General features: G+C 30.1%; 1 protein-coding gene across 4 annotated transcripts; it reads left to right on the top strand.

Annotated features, from left to right (window-relative positions):
• The first annotated feature begins 2466 nt into the window (after positions 1 to 2466).
• LOC111305740 (KH domain-containing protein At4g18375-like) lies at positions 2467 to 11713 on the top strand. 4 transcript variants are annotated; one of them, XM_089750005.1, is made up of 8 exons: positions 2467 to 2535; positions 2913 to 3686; positions 7095 to 7550; positions 7697 to 7942; positions 8068 to 8277; positions 10380 to 10435; positions 10518 to 10617; positions 11092 to 11713. In XM_089750005.1, the coding sequence occupies exons 2-8, from the start codon at positions 3042 to 3044 to the stop codon at positions 11488 to 11490; spliced, it is 2112 nt and encodes a 703-aa protein (XP_089606131.1). In that variant the 5' UTR covers positions 2467 to 2535; positions 2913 to 3041; the 3' UTR covers positions 11491 to 11713. The 4 variants fall into 4 exon arrangements, with proteins under 4 accessions (XP_089606131.1, XP_022759238.2, XP_022759239.2 ...); XM_022903503.2 differs by having other exon boundaries at positions 2467 to 2598; XM_022903504.2 differs by having other exon boundaries at positions 2467 to 2598; positions 2845 to 3686.
• The last annotated feature ends 11232 nt before the right edge of the window (positions 11714 to 22945 follow it).

The raw sequence follows: 22945 nt of genomic DNA, 5'->3' as shown, positions 1-22945 counted from the left end.
AAGTTAGTAAGATTAGTGAAAGAATAGGATGGCACGAGAGCAGAAAAGCAAAGAAAATGTTAAAAGTATAAGAAAATGAAAGTCTTAGGCATGTTTTATATAGGCAAAGCTAATACTGACTGAGCAGTCTAAATTGTGCCACGTGATAGTACATAAATTGAGGTTGACCTTTTAGCTTTTCTATTTAAATTCAAAGAATTACCCAAAATTTAAAATCTCGTATAAATTTATCTCTTTTTAATAGATGTAGATTGAGATAAATTAGCAGCCAATCTATGCAAGAAACAAGTGCATGTCAGCCACACTACACAAACAACAAAAATGAGAGCTTTAGGTCGAAAAACCAAAGCCATTTAAGCATACAAACTTTGAAAAGCCATGTTGGACCTCCCATGAAAATTATCTCCTCATCATTGCATTTCAAAAATTTTACTAAATCTATGCTCAACTTTTGGCTCGACTCAATGTTAACAGATCAATCGGATTAGCCTTTCAGTCATTTGACACCTTAGGTTATTTAATGAAGGGACAAACTATTAGGGTCATTTTATGGTCATAAAGGCATTATGAATTTTTTTTCTTAGAAGATGGGTCATTAACATAGTAAGGGTATTGTGATGTGGTGAGCCAACCTAAAATTTAAGGATTCACACTAGTTTGGCTAGTTTGACCTACCACCTAAAAGTACATGGACATGCTGACTTGTTATCCTTCAATTGGACATCCACTTGCTAGGTTAGATTAAGCTAGCATTGTTAGTTATAAGCTTAACTTTCAGAGCTTGGGCTACTAAATCTTGGCATTCTTACTCTATAAGTATAAATTCCTCAATCACACCAAATATGGCCATTCATTCTTTATCTCTCTCTCTCTTAGATTTCTCTTTTTCTTTATTTTTTCATAGCAATAACTTGAGCGTTGGAGCACAAATATTGAAAAAAACTCCAGGTTTACTTCTAACTTACCTTTGACCTTGTGATTTCAGGTTCTTGGTCTCATTGGATAGCTTGCACCAATAATAGCACTTTAGGACACACTCCAATACTTAAGTTAATTAAATGTATGAGGAGAAGGAATAAAGTAAGAAATGGACAACAAAGTAAAAAAAATAAAGTGGGTGACGAAAATAGTTGCATATTTGATTTAATTATGGGTTAATATCATAAATAACCTCTAAATTATAATAAAATATTTAATGTAATAACTGAAATTTAACAATGTTAACTAGTATGATACTTACCTTTAAGGTGGCTAGTTTCAAATAATAATACATGGATGACAAATAATTTTTTAAGTATTATATTATTTAACAAATTCATTGCTATAGAATTATATTAGAGCTTTTTAAAGTTTAGATAGCACATTGGACATTTTACTATAATTTAGGGACCATTCATGACATTAAACATTTGATTATCTTTTTTATATTTTATGGATAATGGTGATATAGCTAACTTGATAGGTGGAAAATGTTTGCTTTGAAGTTATGTGTAGATGTTAATAATCTTACTATTGAAAAACTGATGATGTGACCACTAAAATATAACAAAATGAATGGTGCATCTCAAACAAAGAATGACTTCACCAATTAAATTAAGATAAATTATTTGATAAACTATTAGTGATATTTTTTAACTTTATAATCGAGATTAATAAGATAACACATGTCATATTTTTTAAAATTAAAATTAAAATTTATTTTAATATACATTAAGAGATATGTATTATCTTGTTAACTCTATTTGTGAAATTAAAAGACTCCAATATTAATGTATTTAATAATTTCTCTTAAATTAAATTAATTTTTTTAAAAATGTTTAAGGAATATTAATACGGGGTTAACCCTAAAACAAAAAAAAAAAAAGAATTATCCCAAGACTAGGCCCAAGCTTTCAAAATGGCCAACACTCCCCTACTTAGGGGGGATAACCATTTTAATCCAAATCTAATTTTGTTCGAATTTTTTGAATATAATATAATATTATGAAAATTTAAAATTCAATTCGAATCCAAATACGAACTTTCATTCAATCCAAACTAAATCAAATCAAATTTATTGATTTGGTTAGTTGGATTTATTGATTTTTAAGTCTTAATTTTTAATTTTTATATATTATTTTAATATAAATTTTAATATATTTAAATAAATTTTGATATAAAATTATTATTTTTATTTTATAAAAATTTAAAATATATATCATTAAAAATATATATATAATTCAATTCAATTAATTTTTTTTTAATTTTTCACCTATTAATTTAAAATTTAATCTAAACATAATATATATTTAATATCTAAATTTATTTTAAATCGAATAAAAAATTAAATCCAAATCGATTACTACCATCTCATATCTATTTTTGAATTTTTCAATAATTTTTTACCCTTACCCCCCACCAGCTCTCCCGCACCAAAAACAAGGCGAAAAAAATAATAATAAAATAAAACAGGCTGTGTGTTTGTGTGACTTCCCCAAAATTCCGTCTCGCACCATACATACACATGGAAAGAGCACCAACTCCAGCAACAAAGAGGCAAGTACTGTTCTTTTCTCTCCGTCAACTCTCCCTCCATCCCTCCTTTAATATCATTCTCAGGTAAGCCACTACCCCCTTTCTTTCTTCTCTTTTTTCGACTTCCTCTCCGAAACCCTAAATTTTTTCCTCATTTCTTCATTTTTCATTACTAAATCTCAATTCATTCTGAAATAATTCTCAAAATTTCAGCTCAAAATAAAAAGATTTCTTTAAATGTAAATTTGAAAACTAAAATTACTTTAACAATCTTAATATTCCTTACATTTAAAAGAAATAAACGTTTATATTTATTTAATTTTGTATCAGCCCTTGCTTCAAGCTTAGACGAACCCTACCAACTGACGCCTGTAATCTTTAACTTTTATCTTCAACAGGTAGCTTATTTTGTTCTCTGCATTGGTTTTAGTTTTGTAGCTGGGAATATTTTACTCATTTTCTTTGGAGAATTTTGCTTAGCGTAAGCCCTGCTTGAATTTTTTTTTTGAGGAAATTTTTGCCTTGAAATGGATGGGAGGAAGAGGAATTTTTTTAAGAAACAGATGAACACGCCCTTTAAAAGAAAAGGGGTCAATAATAATAGGAAACCGAAATGGGTTACTAATTCTGGCCATGAACAGTCTTCCGGGAATTCTAATCCTGGAGACACTGTTTATCGTGTACTTTGTCCTTCCAGAAAAATTGGTGGTGTCATTGGGAAGGGTGGGAATATAGTAAAAGCATTAAGGGAGGAGACCCAGGCTAAGATTACGGTTAGTGATTCAGTTCTTGGTTGCGATGAGAGAGTTATTATTATTTTTAGTTCACCCATAAAGGTGAAAAAACATAATTTTGATGAGGATTCGGGTGCTGAGAATGAAAAAGAGGTGGTGCTAGAGATGGAGCCTTGCTGTGCTGCACAGGATGCTCTGTTGAAAGTTCATGATAGGATTGTTGAGGAAGATCTTTTTGGTGGGATGGCATCGGATGATGATAATGGGAATACTGTTGTCACTGCACGGCTTCTTGTTCCGAATAATATGGTAGGATGCCTCTTAGGGAGACGGGGTGATGTGATTCAAGGGTTGCGAAGTGGCACAGGTGCTAGTATCCGTGTTCTTCCGGCTGATCATCTTCCTGCTTGTGCAATGGCAACTGATGAATTAGTGCAGGTATCTACTAACTTATACGCTGTATGCATTTTTTGTTTTTTGTATGTGTTTGACTAAGAAATCAACATGCCAAAGTGTTGAACGTCTCTTGTATGTATCTTTTGTGTAATGTGTTTGAATTTCCTTTTTCTTAGAAGAACTCTTGACAATATATTTGAACTTCAATGCCGATTGAGTTCATACCATGCTTGGATGCCACTTGTCATTTTCTTCTTTCTATTGCCCTTCCTCTGATTTTATGTTATTTGTTTTTATGAAAGGTTTAATTGTTTTTCTTAATCTTGGTAAGATCCTCCATTCTTGGTCTGTGTGTGTGCAAAATGGTGAATATCATAACTTTTCCCAAGTTCATCTTCCAGTCTTATTGTTGAAATTCATCTCTCAGAATTGATTCTTTCTTTTAAATACTTAAAACCATGAATAAGATGCAGTCTATCTTCAACAAAAATTATTATTTTTTATTTGTTAATAAATTTAGCTTACATATGATTTGTAGGCTGCTCCTTTTTCTCACTTCTAGCTATTTGTTTGATATGATTGGTTCGCTGAATATTATTTTCCTTGCACTACATTTAAGTGTGGAAAAATGATTATATAGCTTACTTTATTTGGATTGGGATTAAGGTTTAGTTGAGTGGAGTAGTTATAGTCAGCATCAATCCCATTAAGTTCTTCCAGTGAATTAAAGGAAAATATGATTCGTATCAAAAAAGTAGAGATAAATATGATTTATTTCCTCCTTTTTGTCACGTTTTCACAATCATTACCAATAAAGGTTCGTAGTGAGAACCTGTTACTGCTTAAATGTTATGCAAATACTAATTGAGGTTCTAATTTAGAAGTTAAAGTATTACTACCTATATCTTGATGCTTCAATGCTCTGAAATTGATGTTTGGACTGCTAACTTGGAGTTAAATGAAGTGCTATCTTTGAGCAGTTTGGCCTTTAGCATTTATTTTTTGGCCCATCTCCATTTCATGGAGCGAGGATGGCCTATAATGTATAAATATTCTGAAAGTGTGACTGAGACAGTAGAAGTTTGAGGATGATATTTGACAACAATGTTTCTCCAGAGGATTGTTTATAGGGGTACAGAGTTATATACATTGTATGTGTTAATAGTGTGGGTTGCATAAACTGGCATGTGGGCACGGGTTATGTCTCATTATCGTGTTAATTTAAACGTCCTTTATATCTTACACAAGTCAATTTCACATGAGTTAGGACTTTTCTTTGAAGGAATGACATCACTTGATTAGCCTTATGCTTGACCAAGTGAGAAGGCTATTGCCACCCCCACTATTATGATAAGGGGGCTTTTACAAATTTTACTTCATTTTTGGCCTTTTTGCGGGAGAGATCATTGCTCAATTGTTGTGACAATGTAGGCATAGCCTACATGCTATGACCTAGTTGCCCGAACATGATGACTAATTGGTTGTTAGACTTTTGCATCATTTGACTAGAAATAATTGATTAGTTAGCTGCATATATGGTCAAAAGACCTATTGACCTTTCTGTTCCACCAAGCCTCATGTCTTCCCCTTCTGTTGGTAGCAGGACAAATACTTGCTGGTGGTTTGGCTTACAATAATGAGTGGTTTCCACCTATCTAGGTTTGGGCTTGGGGCTTGCAGAAGCAAGTCATGCAAAAATGAACTATTAGCTCCATTTGGAACTTGATAAAGATATTTTTTTGGTCGAATAATGATAGTGCCAATGGTCTTTAGCTAAGTAAATTTTGGTGCTGCTCCATATTTTGGTTTGCATGTTTTCTTTCTAAAATTATTTTTCCCCTTACACTTCTGTCAGTAAAGTGGAGCTTGGACTTGTCAAGCCCAGCAGATCCCTTTGATGTGTGTTTAAAGCAAATTCATATGTTTTAAGATTTTGTGGTTTGTAAAGGAGGGTTGAATGGCTAGAATCTGATAATTTCTTGATGAGTGGTTTCATTGTCTCCTCTACTGCTAGCAGAGATTGTTGATGGCAAGAAATTATTGCTATAAATGTTTCTTGCTTCCATCTGTTCAAGCTTGTACTTTGGATAATTATCATATATAGGATAGGGTAATGGATGTGTATCTTCAATTTATGACTTTCTTAATCTTATCAGATGGCCAAGGACCAATTACTTTGCATTGGATCTCAAGCATTTATGTACATGTCAATGTAGATAATATTGAATTGCATAGGATCATTGGTTGGTTCGTAGGAATAGCGTTGGATTAATTTAGGTTGTGATATCTGATTTGGAGGATTTTTCATGATGTGAGGTGATGTGATGGTATTTCTAGTTGAACATAACAAATTTCCTTAGTGTGCAATGCCAGATGGTGATGTGGGGTGGGAGACCTTTAGCTTTGATATATTTTCTTTATGATGCTTCAAAGCTTGATCTATTTCTCACTTGAATTCTTCCTTGTGAATCCGTATAGAGGGTGGAGGTTTACTTGTTCATACCAGCTGTTCTTGGCTAAGCTTGGTTTCCAAGCGGCTGATCAGATTGCTGGCCATTGCTTGTCTTAAAGATGTGTCATGCCATTTTATCTGCAGGGTGAATGGATCTGTATGAGCAAATTTTGTGTTTAGTAAGTAAGAATTTTCTGGGGTCAAATTTGTTTTTCTAAGATATATTCTGTCTATGCCAAATTGGAATGAACTTGAAGCTTGCATTCTTTTGGTTAAGTGGCAGAAGAAGCGAAGGATGAGAGGTGGGTGTAGTGATGTTGCTTTTTTACGTTGTCATATTGGCCTAGGAAAGTAACAAAGTGACTGACATCCTACAGATGAGCTACATTTTGAATGATATTTTTATTTTGGTCCACTTCTTTACCTTTCTGTCTATGCCTTTTACATTTATCTGACATGCATATAAATTTTGGAGGCCTGCCTTATGTATTTTTGAGTTTTATTTGACTAGGAAGGTTTTAGATGTAGTTTTGTTAGCCTTTACATCTGATTGTCAAATAGTTGAAGTGGTTTTCTGAATCTCTTTCTCCTGTCACATGATTGAGTTGCGAAAACTTCTGGATAGATATCCTACATCTGAACTGAATTCTTTCTGGTTAAAGAATCTCTTTCTAGTTGCTCTGGAACAATTAGTAGATTCTCTAGAAAAAATACAGGGTTTTGCTTTTGGTGGCAACATGCTATGGGGTGTACGTCCATCAATTTTCAGTGCTATGATGTAATGAAATCCTTGTCCTGCGTTTCAATGAACTTATTATTTCTCATTTCTTGTATATTTTCCTAGTTGCTGGGCAGAAAGTCTATAGTTTTTACAGGATTATAAAGTATCCTTCACAATTCATGGTTTGACTTTTGAAAAACTGTTGTCAGATGATTGTTTCTTACAAATTTGTATTTTCTTGCAATTCCGTACAAACTGTAGTTTTTGGTTGCTGCAGATATCAGGAAAGCAAGATGTTGCAAAGAGGGCTCTCTATGAAGTTTCCACACTCTTGCATCAGAATCCACGAAAAGACAACCCTCCTTTGAGCTTCCCTGTGCCTCATGCTGGCCAGAATTTTCCTCCGAATGCTGTTCCACTCAACAATTCAATGCGGTCTCAGCGGAATTCTTCTCCCCGTGATATTCAACCAATGCCATGGATGGGCCACCATGGAAACCGGCCATCTGGATTTGTGCCAGGTAGCTTCAGCAGCATTCCTCCAGCACGTGGTGCTGAAGCTTCAGCTGAATTTTCGATGAAAATTTTGTGCCTAGCTGGAAAGATTGGTGGTGTAATTGGCAAGGGTGGCTTTAATGTTAAACAGTTACAGCAGGAAACAGGAGCAGGCATTCATGTTGAGGATGCATCAACGGAGTCCGATGAGCGTGTGATTCGTGTCTCAGCAATTGAGGTCTTTCCTAGAAAATAGCTTCATTCCTTTGAGAAAAATTATTTTAACCCTTTTTAGCCTTTTGAATATCAACTCTTTGCTGCTTCCCAAATTTCATACTGTTTTATACTTAATAAGTGCTTATGCTAGTGCATATCTTATTCTAGGCTCTTTGGAACCCTCGATCACAAACAATAGATGCCATTCTACAGCTTCAGAATAAAACTAGTGAATTGTCTGAGAAAGGTACAATTACTACTAGGTTGCTTGTTCCATCAAGTAAGGTTGGCTGCATTCTTGGGCAAGGAGGTCATGTAATCAATGAGATGAGGAGGAGAACCCAGGCAGATATTCGTGTTTACTCGAAGGATGATAAGCCTAAGTGTGCATCTGATGATGAAGAGCTAGTACAGGTAATCTTGTTAAAGATATATTTATCACTAAGGGTATTTTGTTCTTTTGTTCATTTCCCTAAGGCCTGATATTTTCAATATTTCAGCTTTGGGTTTATGTAAACTAATTCATATTTTCGATTAAGATATCTGGCAATTTTGGCGTTGCTAAGGATGCTTTGGCCGAGATTGCTTCGAGACTTAGAGTAAGAACTTTGCGAGATGTGAATGCTGGAGCAGAACCTGCTTCTGTTGGGCCTGTCCATGGATTTGGTCCTGCAAGGAGCATGCCGGGTGGTCTACCACCAGTTGCTGCAATAGGACCTGGCCGCTCTAGTGGAAATGAACCTTTCAGGGTATATTTCCTTATCTAGTTTATGTGCTCTTGTTTTGCTTTAGTTTCTTTAATACTTTATCCATCCTAAAGTTCAAACTATAATTATGCAGTTAACCGTTTTTGGTGATTGGAATTGTTGACAAGGTTTGGATTGGGTCATTTTGAGTCAATTAATATTTGGGTCATTTTGGGTTTAGGTCATTTTACGTTTGGTAATTTAAAATTGTAAGATGTTTAGGTTTGGGTCATTGCCTTTTTAGAATCAATTTAGGTTGCGTTGAGCTCTAGTCTCTTCTGATAATAAATTTTATTATATTAATTATTTTTTTTCAAATTGACAGTTCAAATGAGAAAATAATAAAAGTTATGCTCAATCTATGTTTGAGATTTGGATTGATTGCAAGCCATTTTAGTTCAAGTTATTATGACTCAAGTCATTTTGAGTTTAGGTTGTTCACTGTATAGAATCTTTTGCATTGGGTTGTAGGGGTCATTCAGTCAGCATAGCTTTTATCGACTTAGCTTTCACTGTTTATAACAAATGTTGTGGTAATCCAGATAAAGTACTTTGTTTACTCTATCTGTATGGATTTTGTGATTGTATTTGTCAATAAATTATGAACTTGTTGTAATGGATGTATAAATTATTGCTATCTATGTCATATACAAAGTATATATATTTGAAGTTAGAAAAGTTATGTTTGTAAATTGTGTTTAGAATACAAGCATTCGTAAATTTCTGGGACAATGATATCACAAAATGATTTAATTGTCACTAATTTCCTTAACACGATGTTTGGTAGGAAAGAAAATTGAGGGAGGGAAATAGGTGACGAAACCAAAAGGGAAGTTGAGGAAGGGAAGTTATCTTTCCTTGTTTGTGTTTGGTACGAAGGATGGAAAATAGAGGGAAAGAAAGCTGCTAGGGGTAAAGTTGTAAATAAAATTGTTAATTTAAGTTGAATGAATGTTTTTCTCCCACATTTGGAAGGATAGGATAGGAGGGAAAGGAAAGGTGTAAATCTACGTACTTCCCTTCCCCCTTCCCATTTTCCTCCTACCAAACGAAGGGAACGGTGGAAAGAAACTAGTCCTTCCACCCTCTTTCTCTCCTACCAAACAGTGTTAAGGTACTCTCTTAGAAAGGAAAAGGAGAATTGTAGTTTGATCTAAAAAAAACTTAAAAATTTTACTTAGTGAAAGTTGCTTTAGAATTTATTTTTTTATGTTAGTAACTTTTTTGAGGTTTTTCTTGGGTTGGAGGGGGGTTGGGGAAGAAGAGCTTAAGAGGGAAGCAGGAACTAGCAGTCATGGTTTGTGGTCTATCCTGGTTATTAGGGCAATTTAGTTATGATAGCTGATAGTGTGTATTAGGAAACAGTTATCAATCATGGTCAATAGCGATGTCACAATGGCAGGCACTGTTGGTGGTTGCCGACCTTTCTACTGGTTGCTGACATTGGTATATGATGGCAAATAACCAGCGGTTGTTGATTAGCGTACAACAAAGGCAATCAACTCGTTTCAGGAAATGTGTGTGAAAATGTAGCAACTTTTGGAGTTTGAGCATGAATTTCAATTGGTTTACTTGAAAATTTTCCCTTTTCTTGCATCTGTGGGCACACAAATGTTCCCCAGCAAGTTTCTCTGAAAATTGTATAGAGTACTGAAAGTAAATTTTAGATCATGATTTTTGTTGGTTAATTTAGTTTGATTCAGTGGATGATCCAAACATTTAACTCTATGGCTAGCAGTTTATAACCATGTATATAGCGAACATATATTTTTATGTATACTTGGAACCATATTTTATTGTATTTATTGATACCCTTTCATAGGTTTTATAGGTTTCTTTAATACATTTAATTGATTTCTAATATTTCTTGGGGTTGGTCCGTCCAATGAGTACTAGATCTAGTTAATAATCTATTATAGGTCAGGTTCATATTTATTTAAAATTTAAAAGCTCATGAAAAGACTATTTTCTTTCGGTACCATGCTGAGTATGTAGTTTTGTCTGGAGAAATAGTTTTTTCTGGTTGCACATTTTCATTCTTTGGATTTTCAAGGTGTCTTATTATTTGGTTAAATAGCTAAAATATTCTTTATGCTATTCTGAAGGGTGGTGGACGTGAATATGAACCTCAGAATTATTCTGTTCCTCCAGCTGCTTCTAGGTACTGGTGTAATTGAAACTTTCTTGGTGTAATTCTCATGTTTAACTTAATGGATTCAGTTTGTTGCATTCTGTTTTTGCAGATACTCAAATATGAACAGTGCTTTAGAGGCTAAAGTTTCTAAAAATGTGTCAACTTCTGTAATAGGCATCGGAGGAAGCACTATTTTCAATGGTAGTGAGGTATTTGATCCTGAAGGTTTTTGGTGGACCATAACCTAGAACATGATATAGTTCGAAGATTTCACCTAAAACAATGAGCAAATTAAAGATCTGGCATGGCTTAATGATTAGTGGTGTTTGTGTTTCTGTTGGAATGGTAGTACAATATTGTTTTAAAATGGTCTCTCTTTAAATGTTTAATAATAGGAACATGTAGGAAATCCTTCATTTCTCGTGGTGGAAAGTGTAGCATCCCACCTATCATTTATCTTCCACTGCTTTCAGATATCTATATAACAAATTAAAATTAAATGTAGACTTGGGTGTTGCAATGGTTATTATTGAATGAAAAAATTTATATTAGTTAGTATGTTGTATATTGGTGGAGTATATGTTTTTAGGTTAAGCACAATGGAAAAAGAAAGGGATAGGACTGCTAATATATATATATATATATATATATTTATCTTTATATATTTTTTTTATCAAGTGTAGGCTTCAGGTGCAAGAGTAAAGCTTGATGATCCTCTAACCGGTGGCTCTGAAGAGTTCTGTGGATCTTCTGAGCGTCTATCTGCCACTCAAAGCAATTTTCACTCATTCATGGCTTCTTCTGGACAAAGCATGCTTGCACAACCAAGGTCATATCAGAATTCAAACATTCAGCAAAGTTCATATCAGAACATGAATACTCAATATAGCCCCTACCAAAATGTGAATGCTCCACAGAGCCCCTATCAAAACAGGCATGCTCATCAAAGCCCTTATCATAATTTGAGTGTGCAGCAAAGTCCCTATCCGCTTAATGTTCAGCAAGGGGCCTATGCCAACTTCAATGCTCCACAAAGTGCTTACCACAATTACAGTGCACAGCAAGGCGCCTACCAGTATTAACTTCAATAGGGGCATTTTTGTACTATATTTTACCTTCTGTGTTTTTATTTGTCATAGGTATCAACATATTAGAGATTACATAAGTTATCACGTTACTGGATGCTTTTGATTTAATTATTAAGTAAAGGACAGTTTTTTACTATTGTTGAAGTTGTAAACTTATATCCTTTCTTGCTGTATCTGGACTTTCGTATAGACAAATTAGATGTTGATTGTTTGACAACTGAATTGGTAAACCAGCTTAGAAAAAGGATATGCTGTTGATCCTTTGTAATGGATGGTATTTTTGACTGTAGTCGATTTGTTTATGTAATTCTTTGTGCTCAGTCTTATCTTTGCTAATTTTCATACTTTTCATATATGTTCGTTTGACAGCATTAATTGAGTGGTGTGGATTGGGGTGGAAACACAAGCTGCAACGCTCTCTCATGGTAGAGTGGTGAGCTAGAGCTAGAGCTATGTTTTGCACGGGAGAGCCTTGCTTCCTTGTTGAAGGAGCTGGGTTGCACTCAATCTTCTCACATGGACTCAGGTTGGCTACTAAACCTCTTTGTAGCTTAAAAGCAGATTAGGGATCAAATAAAGTAATTTGTAAAGTTCATGTAAAACTATGTAAGATTAAAGATTCGTAGGTGGTTTTTTTCTCATAAGGTCATTAGCTTTCTATCCCTAATTTTCCTGAAAAGAAATCTTCTTTCGATTTTGTCAACTTATACGTTTTACTTTAATTGTTCTATCCAATTGAACCATGGATAGGATTCCGTTTTGGTTGATGCTTTGGTTTTTTTGCTTTTTGCTTTTTGCTCTTTGTCCTTGTTTTTAGTTTTTTTTTTTTTAATTTTTGTTTTCACTTTGTATTGAAAAGAGAAAAAAAACAAAAGTGCGAACCAAATAGGGCCTTATTTAATCTTATGTAGTCCAAGGCGTAGATGGATTAACAGTTTTAGTGTTGGGCTCATTTTGAGGTTATTGGAGTATCATTATTATTTTGATCAATTAGTTAGATCTCTTTTCAGTTCATTCATGTTAATAAGATAGTGATATTTGTTATCCTATTTGTTTAATTCTGTGCACTCAGAATTGGCATTACATTTGTCAGTGTGTGAAATATCAAAAGCTTAATTAATGGTCAATTCCTATTAAACGTGACATAGCATGTTAATCGCACTTGGAGAAAACATGGGTTGACCTTAAATTTTGTTGCCTGCCTTCCACTGGGTACAGGGAAGTACAATTATCCTTACATCTATAAGCCTAAGTCCATTTCAATGCAACAAAAAAATGGATAAGCCTAGCAAACACCTAAAACCCATGATGAAAAAACAGGAGTTTCCTTGTAGATTGTCTTTCTATCCTCAAGTAGGAAAGTGCTTCTCCCACTTTGCAACTTGTATGAGCAGTTTGTGGTAGATCCTTGGTGACAATTTTTTCGTCTTGTCATTCCAAATCTAGATCTCATGTTCCCTTCGAGCTACGGTGACAAATTTGCTAATCGTATATATCATTTTTGTCACATTTTTATTTGTTGGGTTCATTTTTGGTACATTTGTGGTACATTTGTAGACTTGTTGCCCGTAAATCCAACTCTTCATTCTTAAGATTTGGATTTCAAGACCCGTAGCTTAGAACGTCAAACCTAAACGCCAGAGCGTCTTTTTTAGAACAATTTTTATTTTTTAGTCTATTTGATAGTATAAAAACTAAACATATACAAGTTAAAGAGTAATGATTTTTTATGCATTCTTTGGTGCATACAGCTTGTCATTTCAATTAAATATGCAAGGGTCTTGGATTTGTTACAGGAAGCATCACCATCCCATGTTGTCTGAAGTGCACTAGAAAATCAGTAAGTGCCCACGCAACCACATTTCATGCCATTAAATTTGTCTTGTTGCCTTAGAAAAGGGCAAAGCATTTGTTCTAAACTTTCTTCTATCAGGTGAACTCTGTGTAGTTGTGTTGGATTGCACTTCATCAAATTCAAACTTCAGATGCCTGTTTACTGTAATTAACCGGGCTGGTGATTCTTGGACCAGCATTTCACTCAAATGATTCTGATTCTAGTTATGGGTAAATTCTGAAACCCCTAACTTTGGGCTCTTAGTTGCATGCTTAATTTGGTATTTTCTCCAATGTTCTTAGTTGCATGCTTGATGAAAACATACGAGGCTTAAAAGGCAAATGCAAAACCTTAATGAGTCTGCTCTTGAGGGCTCGAAGGGTATTTTATAGCAGTTTTAGGGCATTCGATAACATTAATGTTTTTTTTAATTTTCTCTTCATGCAACTATGATGATTTTCAATATATTCAAGAGAGTTTAAAGTCAAATCCTTGAATGGTTAAGCCATCGGAGGGAAAAATCTTTGGGAAGAAACATTCTCATTGCTCATATTTCATACCTATCAATTGATAAAATAAAACAACTACGTTATCTATCGGTAAAATTTTGACAATCTTCAAACAAAAAAAATAGTACAAAAATTCAATTTTCTGATAATCTTTAAATAAAAATTTTGATTATCAAATTCCTAAAATGGGGGATATTCTACAATATTGGAGAGGAACCATGTCATGTGGAATCAATTGTATTTTGATGACGAATACATTTGCAATAATTATAATATAATTAATTATTATAATTTAAAATTATATGAGATTTATTAAAATTTTATATGAAGTTTATACTTATAAATGGTAAATTTGTATATAATTTTTTATTATGATTGAATAATTATAAAATTATAATAAAAATAATTGTAAGTAATATTGTTTTCAAATTTTGCAGTACCCTTCAATTGGTATTCCTATATATTAATTAAACAAACTCCGAAGTCGTTTTCTTGAAAGTGGGAAATAGGCTACTAGGAATAGATATGGGATTTTGCTTGCTATTAAAAAAGATCATATCCCAGCCATTGAATTGTTTGGTTTAATAGTAGTGTTCCGTACTTGCCAAAGTTCGGGGTTTGAGCTATGCCATGGATGCTTGATGGGGCATGTGGTTTTAGTGGCAAACACTTGTGTCCATTGTTTGATTTAGGGTTTGATAAAATCTCCTTGCAACATTTGATAATAATGTTGGCAGCAATTAATGGTGGCGAGTCTGAGTTTGATAGTGAGTGTACATGGATATCAAAAAATTGAAAAACAAAAAAAATTTATGAAACATTTTTTTGGATTCTCTTGAATTGTTTTTTAAATTCATTTCAAATTAATAAAACTGTTGATAATTTGTATGGCAGTCACCACGTGCTTGAAGTAGAAGAAAAATCAAGGGTTGTTTCTCATTCCAACAGGATTACGAGGTCACATTCACCACGTTTCTCCATTTTCTTTGTAACAGTCATTTCTTCATTCTGTTTTATCTTGTCTTGTCAATGGAACATAGAATCAAAGCATAAGCAACATATTGGCTTTTCAATTTCAATTTTGGCTATAATTATACTAAAATGGTTGAATGTAGTGGGGGCTATACAAGTCAACTTTGTTGCCATGGAAAATCTTTCTTCAAATCAACAACAAATGCCGGATGTCTTTCTTGTGAAAATCACTTCAATGTTTCTACTGTCAAGCACTTACTTTATCTTCAAGGGAACAAGTGCTTAAAGCTTAATGCAAAAGTCAAATCTAGGGGTGAACCCACACGTAATATTAAAGTGTTCAAAAATAAAATTTTTTTTTTCTTGAATAGTTCCAAAATTTTTCATTGGACATTTATTTATTTTGACAATAAAATTGAAAGTTTATATATATATATATATATATATATATTATAAATGGACATCCTCTAAAAAAAGCTAAAGACTAAAATATGTCCTTGAATTATAATTTAATAATCATTTAAGTTCTTAATATTTTATTATAACCAATCAAGTTTGTAATATTTTGTTTTTACTCAATTAAGCCAATCAAGTTCTTAAATAAATACAAATAAATATTAAATGCATTGATGGATTGTAATAAAAAAAATTAGATGATTTTTAATTATAATTTAAGAACTTTTTTATATTTTTTAGTCAAAAAGTTTTAGATCCACCACTGATATATCCTGTTTTTTTTGTCATACTTCTAGTCAAAACACTAATTAACCATGATCCACGAGGCCAACTTATTGAAAATCTTGTTATATTCTTCTTGTCATTGATAGCAGGTGGGCTCTTTGGAGGTGGTTGGTAGGTGGAATGGGGAATTCATCAATCTATAATGCTTCTTTTTCCCATATATATATATATTTATTTATTTATAGTTGTGGTTAGACTTGCTTAACCTCGTATCACGATCGATTGAATTTGTAAATATGTTTGAAACAATTAAAGGTTTAACCTAATTGCCGTGATCCCTCTTTAAAAATGATGAAGTATAACATTTGAGTTTTTGCAGTAGATCCAAACAATTATGGCCATGATTTTGGATTCACTGATTTTTTTTAATTAAAAAATTGTAAGATTATAAGTGTTAGATTCGAATATTAAATCTATTAAATTTTATATTTTAAATGATTACATCAACTTATTTGAACATATTATCATACCATAAATGTAAAACTTATTAGGGTTTTATTCAAAATTATTAACTAATTTCAATGCATGCATCAAACCCAAAACAGAAGCAATTGGTTGTTTATACTTAAATCTTTGATTAGGCTTCCATCATCCACTTAAAGTTAGTCAAATGCATTACAAATGTTTCCAAAAGAAATTTATATACTTGAACGATTGATGATCATTTTCATATATAAAAGGATAAAATGTCGGTAAAACCCTCATTATCAATCAAATCTTCTAATGTCACGTTGAAACTATACAAATTGCTGTGAGAGGTCATCACGCACTCAGCCGCCTCATCTATTGCTCAATTCAACTTAAGACAAAAAAGCTTAAAAAAATGCATTTTCCCTACATTTTTTCAATTTTATTAACCAAAAAAAAAAAAAAAAACCATTAAAGGATGGAGTTGACAAAGTTTTTCAGTAACAGATTTTATACTGTCAAAATAAGGTTGTCCTTTCTGAACAATATTGCAATAAGTCAAATGCTTAATTCGTGCATGAAAAAAAAAAAAAAAAAAAAAAACAAGGGTACCTGCCTTTTCTTGAAAAAATATGCCAAATTTTTTATTTTTTATTTTTTATTTATGGGATAGTAAATAGATCCTCAAGCTTTACTAAAAGAAGAAAATGAATCTTCAGCTCTTTATTGCATAGAGTTAAAGTTATGTAACTTTTATTTTATATTATAATTATAATCTCGATATTATAATATATTAGATTTTTCGTTAAAATCTTCTTGGTTGTTGATGTAATTTATAAAAAATACCTCATAAATTTATAAATTAAAATAAAATTTGATATCTGAATTATTTTAAAATTTAATATTTAATAAATAAAAATTCACAATCTAGTATTTGAACTCAGCTTGGTCCGACACTTTACCCCATTGGTTAATTCAATTAATATTAAACTGATGTGACCTAAAAAAAAGGAGCAAAACCGTAACCGTGGCTAAAAAAGCAACGTCTGTTTTTATATTTTTTAAAAAATAAAAAAAATTGAAATTAAAAATTAAAAAAAAAAAAAGTCAAGAGATAGGGAAATGAAGGGAAGGAGGAAAGTAGGAGGAAAGGAAGAAGGCTAGTCGACGACTACTTGGATAGGTCAAGATGCAGATTAGGCCGATTTGGTACCTAACGAATAAAAATTCATAATCAAGTATTTAAAGTTTAATTCCGTCAAACATTTTATCGATTTGGTTAACATCCTTAATATTAAATTGACGTAGCATAAAAATAACCAGTATAATCCTAACGTGTAGATAAAAAGGCCATGTCTGCCTTTATATTTTTTAATTTTATATTTTTGAAAAAAATAAAAAACTTAAAATAAAATTAAAAATTAAAAATTAAAACTGGGAATCAAGAGAGAGAAACAACGTTGAGATGCAGACTGTGTCGATTTGCTTCAGCCCAATCACATTGATGGTGATTCGGCTAAAAAATGCTAGACTGGTGCCGATCTGCCCGGTTCGAGGTAGATTAGTCTGATTTATTGCTGGCTGGCGAAATTTGCTCTGGCTATAACTCTTCCTTCCAACGCCGCTTACGTTACCCTTTCCTTCCTCTCTCCCCCTAACTCTTTTATTTTATTTTATTTTAATTTTTAATTTTTCAAAAATTTTAATTTCAAAATAAATTTTTTTTTTAAGAAGTTTTTGATTTTATTTTTAAAAAGAACAAAAATATATATTTATATATTTTAGTTTTCTAGTTTTAATTTTAAAATATTTTTCTTTTTTTGTTTTTGAATTTAAAAATTAATTTTTTGAAAAAATATAAAATAGTATGACTTATGACACGAAATTGAAGTTCTAGTACCAATTCGTTAAAATTGGTATAGTTTAAGTACCAAATTACATGTTAATCTTACATTTATTTAATGTAATGAGCAAGATGAATATGGGAGGAAATGCTAATTTATTAATTTAAAAAATTAAACTTTATTCATCTATTTTTAAATTTGATAAATATAATTATAATAAAATAAAATTCATAATCTTTAATTCTACGTAATAAAAATTGATAGTTTATTTTCAATTCTTTTTATATAAAATTTGAACGCTTATTTGGTTATCATCCTTTTTATTTATTGAGATGCAATTGCTTCCACATCATGAGATTGAAATGTTTTAAGTTTTAGTTCTTTCTCTTGAATAACATGATATAAATAATAAATGTTTTGTTTTAAGTGTTTAATATTAATATTATATTTTAATATTAATTATTATTATTCAAATAATAATTATTTTTAATATTGATAATTTTAATAATAAATAATTTTAATATAATTAATAATAAATAATTTTTAATATTTTAATAACTTTATCAATATTATTTTAAAAAAAGAATTTCAAAATATAATCAAACAACAAAAAAAATTTTTATTTGTCAAAAATATAAATTTTTTGCAAAAAATATTTTTTTAAAGCTGATTTTTGTGAAACTAACAATGTGGTTCATATCTATAACTTAATATTAAAAGTGAGTTACAATTACGCTGTAGATAATCTCTCAATTAGGGCTCAATTGATTTTCATTGGCAGCCGATTAAGAGACCGATTTTAAGTTTTTGTTTTTTATTTTTAAAAAAATAAAGTAAAAAAAATCCAAAAATTACTTGACTGCCATTTGGCAGCCAATTAAAATCTCACTGTCAATTTTTATTTTTGCAAAAAAAAAAAAAACTCAAAAAAATCCATAAAAATAAAATATCATTAAAAAATCAATTAAAAGTAAATTAAAAATCCACAAATAAATGTGAGATAAAAATATTTTATCATGTAAAAATTAAAATAAAATGTTGCGAACAAATATGCATTTAATCAAATATAATAAATACCAAATAAACTATTAATTTTGTGATAATAAAAAATAAAAAATATTTATTTTAATTAATTCTAATGTAAATATTAAAATTGGTTTTAATTTTATACTTATTTGTTTTTCAATAAATTATATATTTTATTAAAAATATTTTATTTCATACTATTATTTTATGATTTTATAATTTAAAAAAGATATTAATAAAAGAAAAAATATATATTTAATTAAATTAAATAATATATAATTAAATAATACATTCGAAAATTTTATTTATTTTATAAAAAAATGATATAATGCATGAAAATTTTATTAATTCTTTATTTTATTTTTATTAACTATAACTTTTTACGGATGAAGATTCAATATTAACTCTTTTATAAAGATATAAATATACTTATAATTAAATAAAATATTTAAATGCTAATTTTATCTTTTACATTATATTTATATTTATAAAATAAATTTTAAAAAAATTTTAGCATTTAAATAAAAAATTTTGTCTTGCATCGGCGTCCGGGCAAAATTCTTAGTTAAATAATTTTGAGATACTTGTACAACCGACAATTAAGTCTTGAAAGATAAATGTGTCATTCAGAACATAAATAAAGATGCATGTATTAATCTACATAAATAAAGATACGTGTATTCCTAGTCATAATCATCTACAATTTAATTGCTTTGTTGACGATGTGACGACAATTCAATGAATCACTTTGTAAAAAAGTTCCTAACCTAGTCTATAAATATGAAGCCTATGAGTTCTGATCAGAGATAACAATTTAATATGTTTTTAGTGGATTTTGACTCGATATCTTAAGAATGATTTTTTTTTTTTGAAAGTTGAGTTTAATGTTCAGGGTCAAATTGAATAATAGTACAAAAAATATTGTGGTCAAGATTTTAGGTAAACTTACATTTATTTGACCTAGTATATATATATATATATATAATTATTTTTTAATTAATTATTTAATTTTATATTTATATATATATAATTTTATATCTACATTAAAAAATAATATTTTATATTTTATAAAATAATATTTTATTAATTTTTAATCGAATCAAAAATAATTTTATACAATATTGAATTAAATCGAATTTGAGTATAAAAAATTAAAAAAAATTCTCAGATCAAATTAAATTCAAATATTATTAATATAAAGTAAATATCAATTTGAAATGAATAAAAATTTATCTAGGCTCAACCCATTACTATCCTTAACTATGATGAAGTTAATCAATCGATTTATACCATCAAAGAAAATTAAATTTAAAAATAAAAAAACTTTCTACCAAACACGTCCTTTATAAGGTGAAGACACTTTTAATAAACTTGAAATTTTACAACTTTCAATACTTGATCAGATGGATGCATGAAATCTAATTATGCTGCGTATATCAAACTTTGTTGAGATTTTAACCAATTTAGTTGATTGATTCGAAATATATATATATATATATATATATATATATTCCCAACGGGCATTTCAGTCGACATTTTATGAGTCTGGTGGGCATTGACCAAAAATAAAAGGCTTGTGGTCATGCTCGATTTACCAAGCCAGATTTCTTATTGTTATTTGTTACTCAAATGATGTTTTTGAGATATAATCATTTCGAAAAGGACACAAAAAAATAAAAAGTACATTGTTTTTTACAACGATGACAAAGTTGGACTGGAGATTGAAGAAGTGATGGTACCCATTTTCTATTCAATCTGTCCTAATGGTTTTGGTTTGAAGACTTCATTGTTGGACAATTTTTACAATAAAATATTAATAATTTAAAAAAATATAATTTTTAAAAACATTTAAAGATAATTAAAATTTGTTAAATTTTTTTTTTAAATTTAGGTAAAATAAAGTTGGATTTGAAAATAACATTATGCGTGAAAAAAATTAATATAGTGCCCGTTAAAAAATTAATTAATCACATGTTATTATCTAATATTAATAAAAATGGCATAATTTTAATATTTAAAAGTAACTTGTTTAATTTATTTTATTACAAGCAAAATCTTTTTTTTTTCTTTTCTTGTATCACTTTTGTTTCAAAAAATAGTCATATTTGTTTGCTTTGGAAAAATTAATGAAGTTATTTTGTATCGAAAATTTTTTTCAATACTCTAATATTTTGACAACATTTTAAAAAATTTCTTCATCTAAAAAATTTTGGAAATCATTATATGGACTTCAAAAGATCCTTCATTGCAAATTTACATTTACCATTATGATGCAAATGCTACAAAGAGGTAAACATGATGCACAAGAACCAATTTATTCCTTTTTAAAAAAAATTTATTTAATTTGAAAAATAAATAAAATTTCTTGTATCGCAAAGAATCTCTAAGCAGTCCAATACTTTGTCTATATTTGGAGGACTTTTATCACTTTCGTTTCTTTTTTTTTCGAACATCACTACTCAATTCTCCAAAAATAAATCATTCTTGAAAGCTTAAATTTACGTTATTTATTAATATTTCAAATAAAAAGTTTACAATAAACACAATCATCAACAAATATTTATTTTCGTAAATATTATTTATTTAAAAGCATGTATTTTTTTATCACTACAAGAAATAACGGACTTAGCAACGAAATTTTCCATTGCTAATACTCGTTGTTTTGTTGGTACTATTCATTACTTACAAATTTATGATCTAATACTCTAATACTCATTATTTTGTTGGTACTATTCATTACTTACAGAATTTCTATCATAAAACTTCAATAAGAAAATTTGATGTTGTTATGAGTCTTCAGTCGATAATGAGATTTTTTGTTAGAAATAAAGAGGCTTTCAGCTACAAAAATTTTTGTTGACAATGCATTCATTTCCATTACTAAAACTATTTTTTTCTTTAAAGTATTTTTTAAAACTATGGGCTGTAGCAATGAAAAATTTGTCATTCATTCTAAAATTCCATCACTCTATTTTGTATTTAAGATACATTTTAGCTTAATTCCAACTTTTTTTTATTGTCCTCTTAATTTTGGATTTATGGATACATCTAATATTCTGACTTTTAAAGTTGCCTTTCTTTTTTCAACTTGCTTGTTGTTGTGAATTGAAAAGTTAAAAAACACTCTGCAAACATTAAAAAACTTTATTAGCAAAGAACCCTAGAGATTTAAATATACAAAACAAAACTATATTCTATACCTTTTGTGCCCAAATCCTAGGAGTTTAAGACATTGAAAGTAAGAATTTCAAAGCTTTATGAGAAAATTAAAGCAACTAAAACATCATTCAGTGATAACCTAATTTAAGACAATGATAGCAATAGTAATTATATCAACAAATTTAATTACTCACTTGGTTTACTTGAACTGGATACGATAATATTGTTATAGAATTTTTTGCATCGTTATGCAAATATGTGCTAATTTTTTTTTTAAGCCAAATAGATTTTATTATTATTCAAAAGATAAAGCAAGCTATAGTTCTATTACAATATGACAACATTTCAAAAGAAAGCCTCTAATTTACAAAAACCATTTAAAACCCAAAGTTGAAATCCAAAACCAATATATGCCAAGTCCTAAGGACCAACAAGCTTTCTAAATCCCATTGAATAACAAACGTAAGAACTTAGCTAGGAAACAAGAACCATTTCATTTAAACAACTAATTAAGATTCCATCTAATTAAGCTTATAGTAGAACCCAAATAATACCATCTCCATCAATCTTATCAAAGAATTTCTCCTTACCAATGGATCATCCCCAAAATCAACCAAAACTATTCATCAAAAAAATTACAATAAAAGTCCTAGTCTCAAGTAAAAAATGGTGACTGATGTCAAATACACAAAATTCAAAGATCAATTACAATATACGTGTTATCTGTTATATATATAGGTTAGCTTGAATCAAATCAAAAGTTTAAAGTGCAAATAATGCTAGAAATTAAAATGAAAAAGGCAAATATATATACTAGCATATATGCGGTATAACAGGGGAAAATCTTTTTTAATGGTACTTGTCATATTAAATCTTTTTTTTTAGCTCCAAGCATGATTAATTGATTCGTTATTTTCCTTGTAAAAAGAAACAAGAACTAGTTTAGGTAGTTGGAT

This window comes from Durio zibethinus, chromosome 21 (assembly GCF_047325235.1).
Source record: "Durio zibethinus cultivar Kanyao isolate XHJ-2024 chromosome 21, ASM4732523v1, whole genome shotgun sequence".
NCBI classification, from domain to species: domain Eukaryota; kingdom Viridiplantae; phylum Streptophyta; class Magnoliopsida; order Malvales; family Malvaceae; genus Durio; species Durio zibethinus.
This window is presented reverse-complemented; position numbering and strand designations above follow the sequence as displayed.